The sequence below is a fragment of the Vigna unguiculata genome, chromosome 7 (assembly GCF_004118075.2).
Source record: "Vigna unguiculata cultivar IT97K-499-35 chromosome 7, ASM411807v1, whole genome shotgun sequence".
Classification (NCBI taxonomy): Eukaryota; Viridiplantae; Streptophyta; class Magnoliopsida; order Fabales; family Fabaceae; genus Vigna; species Vigna unguiculata.
Window position 1 is genome coordinate 9,668,136 of NC_040285.1, and position 10,079 is coordinate 9,678,214.

Below are 10,079 nucleotides of genomic sequence, written 5' to 3' on the forward strand. Positions count from 1 at the left end.
TTGTTTTTATTTTTCTTAACTCACCCTTTCTGTTTGTGTATGGTGATGATTGTGTGATTCGTTACACGGGAGCAGATGTGGATACAGGTGATGTTGAGGATGCTCAGGCGACAGAGTGAGGGCTAGCTGGGATTGGAGCTAGGCATATTTTATTATGTTTTTATTTATGATTATGGATTTTGGAAACTGTAACATCTTTATGACTACTTTCTTATCATTTTTGGCGTGTGTTTAAATATTTTAAAATTTTCCCGCGTTTGGCAATAATAATATCATGACGATTTAAATTTCTTTTCCTTATTTATTTATTTAAGTAATAATACTTAGCGATGTTACATTTGGTATCAAAGCGAACGTTTTGATATTTTGGGAAAATTGGGGAGTGAGCTGACCGTTTATTGTTGTGAAATTGTGTGATGTGTGGTTGATTGTTACAAATTGATAGTGTTTATTTTAAATTTTTTAGCTGTTTGATTTTAACAGCTGAACTATGTGGCGTGCACAGGCAATGGCAAACTGGAGGCGTAGAAATACCGTTGGGGCTGACGAGATTGCTAACGCAATCCACAGGATGGTAGATGCGATGCAGCATGTGGCAACGCAACCGCGGGCCATGATCCCACCGATTAGACTTGTGACTATGGAAGACTTCATGCGTCATAAGCCAGCGAAATTCACTGGGAAAGCAACCCCAGATTAGGCAGACACGTGGTTACGCGAGTGTGAGAAGATCTTCCGGGTGATAGAGTGTACAAAGGCACAAAAGCTCACCTTCGCCACCTTTCTGTTGGTGACTAAGGCAGAGTATTGGTGGATAGGGATGCAGCAGCAGATGTGGAACAGGGAGGAGGAGGTGACTTGGACCAGCTTCAGGACGAGATTCCTAGAGAAATACTTCCCAGATAACACTAAACATGATCGCGAGGCCGAGTTCCTCACCTTACAACATGGGGACTTATCAGTGCAGGCCTATGTAGAGAGGTTTGAGTATCTCTCAAGGTTCTACTCATAAACAGTGACCGAAGAATGGCAATGTAGGAAGTTTGAAGGCGGCCTCCAACATGAACTGAGGTGCTTTATTGTACCACTGAGGGTACGTGAGTTCCCAGTTTTGGTCGAGCGGGCCAAAAGTGTTTAACAACTGGAGATGGGGCCCAGCCGGGTCAGCCGAACACAGAAGAGCAGCGCTGAGGGAAGACAACAGAAGAAGCCCTACAGTAGACCGCCATCATCCTCACAGAAACTAAGGTGCTATAACTGTGGAGGAGAGCATCTGAGGAGAGACTACACTAAACCAGCTAATAGTGGAGGCAGTAGTATGAGCACTCACAAGGCTATGCTTGTGACCAGCCAAGACATTTTGCCAACAAGTGTCCTAACAAGAAGACTACTCCAGGATCACGATCTCAACCACCTTCATCTGATAGGCTGAGAGCAGTAGGTCGGGTCTTCGCCATGACTAGTACTGAGGCCACCCTGTCAGGTAACCTGATTCTGGACTATTGCTTACTTTTTGGTAACACTGTGCTAGTGCTATTTGATTTAGGAGCTTCACACTCCTTCATATCCCATGAGTGTGTAGAGAAATTGGTATTGTCTACTCGTGACCTGGGATGCAAGTTGATAGTCTCGACCCCAGCATCTGGACAGGTTTCAACAAATTTGGCCTGTGTTGGATGCTTGATGGAGGTAGAGGGCAGACACTTCAAGGTGAACCTCATTTGCTTGCCCTTGGAGGGATTGGAGGTTATATTGGGAATTGACTGGTTGTCTATCAACCATGTGGTGATTGATTGTGGACGGCGCAAAATTATATTTCCAGAAACTGAGGGGTTAGAGTTGGTGACATCGCAAGAGGCCGTAAAAGAGATGAAACAAGGATCTACTTGCTTTGTGATAGTGGCCCAAGAGAAGAAAATAAGCACTGAAGAGCAGATTAATCGAATACCAGTGGTAGATGAATATGCCGACGTATTTCTAGATGAGATACCCGAGTTGCCACCTAGCAGGGACATATATTTCTCAATTGATGTAATCCCTGGAGCGGGTCTAGTGTCGGCAGCACCGTACAGAATAGCACGGGCAGAACTAGCAGAGTTGAAAAAGCAGATCGAGGATTTGCTAGAGAAGAAATTCATTTGACCCAGTGCATCACCGTGGGGAGCTCCGGTATTATTAGTAAAGAAGAAATATGGAAGTTCTCGACTTTGTGTGAATTACCGGCAGTTGAACAAACTGACAATACAGAACAAGTACCCATTGTCGAGGATTGATGATTTGCTCGATCAGTTGAGAGGGGCAGGTGTGTTCTCTAAGATCGACTTAAGGTCTAGCTATATCAGATCTTAGTCAAGCCAGAGGACGTTCGGAAGATAGCTTTTCGATCGAGATATGGGCATTATGAATATGTTGTGATGCCATTTGGAGTGACCAATGTTACAGCTATCTTCATAGATTATATGAACTGAATCTTCCGCCCCTATCTGGATAAATTTGTGGTGGTGTTTATAGATGACATCCTCATCTACTATCAGACTAAGGAGGAACATGCAGGCCACTTGAGAATTGTACTAGAAGTGCTGAGAGAACATCAGCTCTACGGCAAGCTGTCCAAATGTGAATTCTGGTTGGAAGAGGTACAATTTTTAGGGCACGTTATCTCTTCACACGGTATTGCAGTAGACCCGAGCAAGATTGAGACTATGCTGAAGTGGGAGAGACCTCAGACAATAACAGAAGTCGGAAGCTTCTTGGGGTTGGCAGGGTATTATAGAAGATTTGTAGAGGGGTTCTCCAAGATGGTGAGTCCATTAACTCAGCTCACTAGAAAAGATCAACCCTTCTCCTAGACTGATAAATGTGAAGAGTGCTTTGAAGAGATGAAGAGGAGGTTGACCACAGCTCCAGTACTTGTCATACCAGATACCAATAAAAAGTTTGAGGTATACTGCGATGCATCCTATCAGGGTTTGGGTTGTGTACTGATGTAGGAGAAGAGGCCAGTAGCATATGCTTCTAGGCAGTTAAAGGTGCACGAGAAAAACTACCCTACCCATCATTTAGAGTTGGCCATTGTAGTGCTCTCAAAACATGGAGACACTACTTGTATGGCACCCAATTCCAGGTTTTTAGTGATCATAAAAGCCTGAAATACCTGTTTGATCATAAGGAGTTGAATATGAGACAACGGCTATGGATGGAGTACCTCAAGGACTATGATTTTGAGTTGCTTTACCACCTTGGTAAAGCAAATGTTGTTGCGGACACCTTGACTCGGAAAAGGATGCATATCTCGGCTATGATGGTGAAGGAGCTATAATTGATTGAGAAGCTCAGGGATATGAACCTGGGTATGTAGTTGAGTGAAGATTCCATCAGATGCAGTGTTTTGACACTGACCAGTGATGTATTGGAGAGCATCCGTGATCAATAAAAGAACAATGTTGAGCTGCAGCAGTTTGTGAGCTGGATAAGAACTAAGAAAGGGAACACTAGTGCAGAAAAAGGCTATTACATTTGACTCTTCAGATTGAGGTATGCTTGAGAGATTTACAACTTCACCATGCCAGGTCCACGTTCTATAACTCTTTAAGAAACCGTCACAAAGGAGATGTTCTCGTATCAACTCAATTGATTGTCGTCTAACATTCAAACAATTAACACAAGGGCAGTAATATTTTCCATTCACGAGTGTTGCATTTCACTGAGCAAATTGAAGAAACTCTTCAGCGCTATTCTCATACACATCAGTGATTCGACTAGCATGCACCCAACTTCGATCCATTACTACACAACATAAAAAGCTTGTTTATACTGGCATTCAATATTCCCCAACTGTCCAAATGAACAGTTGAAGTTTATAAAAATGATTTTCTTGATGATTGAAAAACATCTTTAAATCATTGATTGAAAAATACTTCAACTAATTTCTAAAAACATTGCCGAGGGTCGGACACCTTCGAACTCAACCAACACGTTCAATAATAACCATAAGCACACATCAACAAATATAATCTTAATTAGATATTCAATTAAGATTTAAATTTAATACCAATAAATATAACAATTAAAATTATATAAAATTTGAAAAAACTAACCGTTATAGCAGATGAAAATTTTTGCCTAGTGTGAGAGTGTTTGAACCTTCAGACCACCAAATGCAAGTAAAACAACACTTACACAGCCCTGAACAACCAACAGAGTGTGGCAGCAACAAATGGCAGCCACGGCGGCAACAGGCGAGGTAGAGGGAGAGCTGCAGCGTGAGGGCCAACAGCGGTGGCAACCGGTGCGGCGCTCTGACCAAACCCCAACCTCAGAGAAGCGGCAGCAACTGGTGCGACGCTCAGACCAAACCCTAACCTCAGAGAAGCGGCAGATGGAGGCGCGACTGGTCTGACTACGGGAGGCGACTAACGGCGGACGAATCTCCAGCGGCGTGGAGAGGGTGGCAGCAACAAGTGGCAGTCGCGGCAGCGGCGTTTTTCACGAATGACGTCGGAGACCCCTCGATGACGCGGTGCTACGGTGGCGGGAGAGCTGCAACGCGAGGGCCAGTAACAGCGGCAACGGCCACGACGCTCTGACCAAACCCCAACCTCAGAGAAGCGGCGGATGGAGATGCGATTGGTCTGACTATGGAGGCGACTAACTGCAGACGGAGCTCCAGCGGCGTGGCCGTGCGGTGGAAGTAGAGTTCCAAACCAGAGAAGCGGTGTGGCCGAACGGAGGGTTGCGCGGGCAAGGGTTTGCAGTGGTTCAACGAACGACGGTGGCAATGGCTGCTTCAACGGCGAGAGGTGGAGGAGCAGTTTGCATTCGCATTACAGTGGTGGAGCGGAGGAGCGGAGCAGAGGAAGAAGTAGCAGACGCGAAGAAGAAAACGAGAAATGAGAGGGAAAGCAACAGGTGTGGTGAAATTAATTCGGGTACTACATCGGTTATTAGAGAGAACCAATGTAGTAGTGTTTAAAATTTGGTTTTTTGATTACTTTTCTAGAAAAAATTAATGTTACATCGGTTTTATTTATAACCGATGTAATAATAGTCTCAGTATTTTCAAAAATGCCACTGCGCACTGTACTACATCGGTTTGCGTGTAAATGTTGTAATATCTTGTTGTAATATACCATTTCTGCACTAGTGGAAGGATTACAGGATGGGGTCTGATGGTATCTTACGGGTCAGAGATAGAGTATATGACTCAATCTGGGTAATAGTGGACAGGTTGACAAAGTGTGCCCATTTCCTCACCATTAATCAAAAGTGGTCATTTGATAAATTGGCTGAGTTGTATGTGCGAGAAGTGGTCAGGTTGCATGGTGTGCCAGCTAGCATAGTATCAGACAGAGACCCAAGATTCACATCTCGCTTTTGGTAGTCTCTACAGGTAGCGTTGGGGACCTAGATGAGGATGAGTTCTGCATACCATCCACAAACTGATGGGTAGTCGGAGCATACGATCTAGTCTTTGGAGGATTTATTACGAGCTTGTGTGCTGGATCATATGGGAGGCTGGAGTGAGGTGCTTCAATTGGTGGAGTTCACGTACAATAACAACTACCACTTCAGTATAGGCATGGCACTATATGAGGCCTTGTATGGGCGACAATGCAGGACACCGCTATGTTAGAACCAGGATGGTGAATCCCTGGTATTGGGTCCAGAATTTCTGTAGCAGACATTTGAGAAAGTCAAGACAATTCAGGAGAGAATGAGGGCTACTCAAAGCACACAAAAGTCGTATACAGATAAAAGGAGGCAGCCATTAGAGTTTGAAGTTGGGGACCATGTATTCCTTAGAGTGACACCGACGACAGGTATTGGAAGGGCCATCAAATCAAGGAAGTTAACTCTAAGGTTTGTTGGGCCCTATTAGATTTTGAGGAGAATTGGCGCTACAACTTATGAGATCGCCTTGCCACCGCACTTGGCGAATCTGCATAATGTGTTTCATGTCTCTCAGTTGAGGAAATACATAGCAGACCCATCTCATGTTTTGGAGTCAGATGATATCCAGATCAAGGAAGATTTAACTGTGAACACCGGACCGGTGCGGATTCTAAACTCGCAAGTGCTATGGGATGAGGCTACTTAGGAGATGACCTGGGAGATGGAGGATCGCATGAGGCAGTCCTACCCGCACTTATTTCCTGGTAAGTCTTATTTTCGAGGACAAAAATCTTTAAAGGTGGGGGGAATGTAAGAACCGAGAAAATTAAATAGTTAATTAAATAATTATTTAATAAATTCGGGTAATAAAAGCCTTTAAGGTATTTAATGAGGATTGCTATGACGTGGAAAAGTTCTAGCTCAAATGGTTGAGAGTACATTGATTGTGTGAGAGGGCTTAGGTCCAAGTCTTATGTAGGCCATTTGTAAATGTTATTTAATTTATGCATTTTTATGTTATATATTTGAATGTGAGGCGTGATAACATAATCTTAGAATTAAAGGAATTATCACAAATATGAGTTGGTTGTGCACTTGCTTTGTGATTGAAAGGTTGTGAGTTCAAACCTTGCTAATAACAAAATTGCTCTCTTTTTTCCAAATTTTCCTTGGCATGAATATGAAAGGGTTTAGAAACCCTAGCAATCAAGAAAGGCAGCCGAGAGTGCTGAAAAATATTCTGTAAAGGGTATTGAATAACCATTAAAAACACATTTTAACTTATTTTTCGTTTTAGGGTGTTAAAGGGTAATTAAGAGTGGATTAATTTTGAGAGAGAGAGAGTAATTAGGGGGAGAGAGACCTGAAACAATGGGGTGAGTGTTGGGCAGCAAGTTTGGCATATTGGCACGTATTGTAGAGGAGAATTGGAGTGGAAAACCAATTTTAGGAGTGCAAGCAAAGAACAAGAGTGTTTTGGGGTTAAAGACACATCAAATTCATGTTGAAGCAAGGAGTCGAGGTAAGGGGAGTTGTTTCTGCATGTTCTTATTCGTAATCACTATACTGTGAATTGTATGATCATAGTTGCATGAACCCTGTGTTTGGTTACGTTGTTTCTGCACTATTTTTGGGAGTTTTTGGGTTTTCCCCAGAAACTGCCTGGCGGCTCAACCCCTGCCGCCAGGCGACGCACCAGAGGTTAGCGTTGTTCTTGAGTTTGGCTTGAACCGCCTGGCAGGGTTGAATGTCCGCCAGGCAACGCGACACAGTGTGTGGGTTTTCTTGGCTTTTGGTTGGTGCTTGGGTCATTTTGAATTCCGAATGTGATGTTATGTGTGATATAATGTGTGTATAATATTTATGAAATTGGAATTGGCAGTGTTTATAGAAAATCATGTATGAATAATTATGATAAGAGGTTTTGGGTTCTTAGAAGTGAAGGAATGATCAATTGATGTTGACTATACCAATAATTCCATGGCTCAAAAGAGATAATATTAGGCTTTCTGGTTTGGTAAAATTAATATGAATTAGTGAGGTTTGGTGTAATTCGATTGGGTATCAAATCAAGCTAGGAGGAATCACGTAACTGGTGCGAAAAAAAATTGTTTTGTGTCTAGTACTGGTGTACCGCCTGACGGCGGCAACGGTAGAGGTAGTTGAAGTGTCGTGTTCTGAATGGGCGCGATAAACATTGATGGGGGATGTTGGAATAGGAAAACTAGTCATAAATAAAGTGGAGGAAATTGGTACACATGGACTTATTGATATTGAGACATGGGGAGGAGTTGGAAGGTATGGTATGTTAGGAGTAGTGTGTAAGTGAATGAGGAAATCTTCTTGGAGGGGTAATGGAATGAGGATTGAGGATTCACGTACTAATTAGTGAGAATTGGGAATCTTTGGGGTTATAGATGAAAGGGTGAATGGGGTAGTAGATAGAAGGGAAACAAGTAATAGTTGATCTATAGTGTCGAATTATAGTTATGAATGTGGATTGGTGTAAATATCATTGGGTATGGTTGGTGATGGTGATGCAGGGTGGGAAGTTGGATATCTGAAATTAGTGGAATAAAACTGGAAAAATAAGTGTATACTATTGAAAGGTGATAAAACTGCCTATGAGTAGAAAGTGCGATAATAGGCATAATAACGGAATGAGGAAAGGATGCATAACCAAATTTGGTGCAAACTAGGATTGCTAATGAGCTTGTTTAGGAGATTATGAAATGTGAAATATTTGGTAAGTGGGTAGGCCTTGATTAAAGGACTTAACAATTGTGAGCAATAAATACCGGAACCAATTGGGAGTTGTGAATTATCAAGAAGATAACATTCAATTGAGGAGTGAATTCGGGACTTCTAAGATGGCTTTGAGATCTTAAGCCAAACGGTGTTGGGTGCTAAAAACAAGTAGAACATCGCTACTGTGATGGCGCCTGGTAGCCTGGACATGTGCGCCAGGCGATAGCACTAGCATCAAAGTTCCCTGCACCGCGTAGCGCCTGGCGGCAAGGGTTGCTCCGCCAGGCGGTGACTGAAAAATAGTGGAGCTGGACGGGCGCTAGCGCCTGGCAGTGGGAAGGTACCGCCAGGCGATCTGGGCTTGTTTCGCCTAGCAGCGCTTGGTGCTACGCCGGGCAGAAATTCTGCAGACATTGACCTGTGTTTGGGGTGTGTTTTAAGCAATGATGCTACACTTGGATCGGGAGATGTTGTGCCATGAGCAGGTAGGTTCATGGATGGTGGTTAACATTTGATGATATGAGCGGGGAGGTTCATATCAAGTTACTCTTGCGTGGGGATACGAGCGGGGAGGTACGGGGCTGGTGGATCACATGTGTTGGACTACGGGCGGGTAGGTCCGTAGAGCAGGACTACGAGCGGGGAGGTTCGTAAAGCAGGACTACGAGCGGGGAGGTTCGTAGAGGCAGGACCACGAGGGGGCAGGTTCGTGTGAGCATCATATTCCCGAGTCCAAGGCTAACCTTTTGTGTGAATTGAAGGCTATACAGCCTTGGGGTTAAGGTCTTGGCCAAGAACTAAGTAGATTGAATAAGATGGGTGTATGTCTTATTTTTCACATTATATATATATATATGCTGTTTTTATTTTTCTCAGCTCACTCTTTCTGTTTGTGTATGGCGATGATTGTGTGATTCGTTACATGGGAGCAGATGTGAATACAGGTGATGTTGAGGATGCTCAGGCGACGGAGTGAGGGCTAGCTGGGATTAGAGCTAGGCATATTTTTTTATGTTTTTATTTATGATTATGGATTTTGGAAACTGTAACGTCTTTATGACTACTTTCTTATCATTTTTGGCGCGTGTTTAAATATTTTAAAATTTTCCCGCGTTTGGGAATAATAATATCATGAGGATTTAAATTTCTTTTCCTTATTTATTTATTTATTTAGGTAATAATCCTTAGGGATGTTACAAGATGCACGTTGATATACAAATTCCAATCGGATATCGGTGAGGATAAGGTCTACTCCATACAATCATTCAATGTTTCTAGTAGTGGTGGTTCTTTTAGAACAACCAATGGTAACTATGAAATAAACTTTCAATTTGGTACGAAAGTTGTTTTAGTTGGTTATAACTTAGTGCCCAAAACGAACAATGAGTACATTCCTTTGTCTACCATCAATGCTCCTCGCTTTGATACCGGCTATTTAGTTGGTAAAATTATGATTATGTTTACTATTTTCTTTAAATGATATATAATATCAAATATGAAATGGGTAAGTTTTTACTGTTTTATGTAGATACAAGAGAGATATATAAAAAGGTGGTAGGAAGACGAACATCAATGTCATTTCTATCGAAGTTCATGGGTAATATAATTATTTGTTATTTGCCATTGCTATATGTTATTTGTTGTAAACCTGTCATTGTAAATTTCTAATCAACCCCATTTTTGTATAATAAATTTAAAATGAAATGTACTTTATTTTGTCACTATGTTGATGAGTTAAATGTCTTTCTTGGATCTAGAGAGGATCAACATGTTGTTATTGTTCTACACTATTGGAAAGTAAAAGTCTTCCAAGGTATGTAACTCTCACCGATAAGTATAGACATATATTGATATAAGTTAATATTATTTTGTTACTATTTTATATATAAATTTTATCTCCAAAATTGTATGAATTGTGCAAAGATAATCTTTAATTGTGA

General features: G+C 42.1%; 1 protein-coding gene across 1 annotated transcript; it reads left to right on the forward strand.

The window, feature by feature from the left end:
- The first annotated feature begins 820 nt into the window (after positions 1–820).
- Positions 821–2,142, forward strand: LOC114191139. The gene is made up of 3 exons (XM_028080323.1): positions 821–981; positions 1,039–1,093; positions 1,351–2,142. Exons 1-3 carry the CDS (start codon positions 821–823, stop codon positions 2,140–2,142), a joined length of 1,008 nt encoding a protein of 335 aa, XP_027936124.1.
- The last annotated feature ends 7,937 nt before the right edge of the window (positions 2,143–10,079 follow it).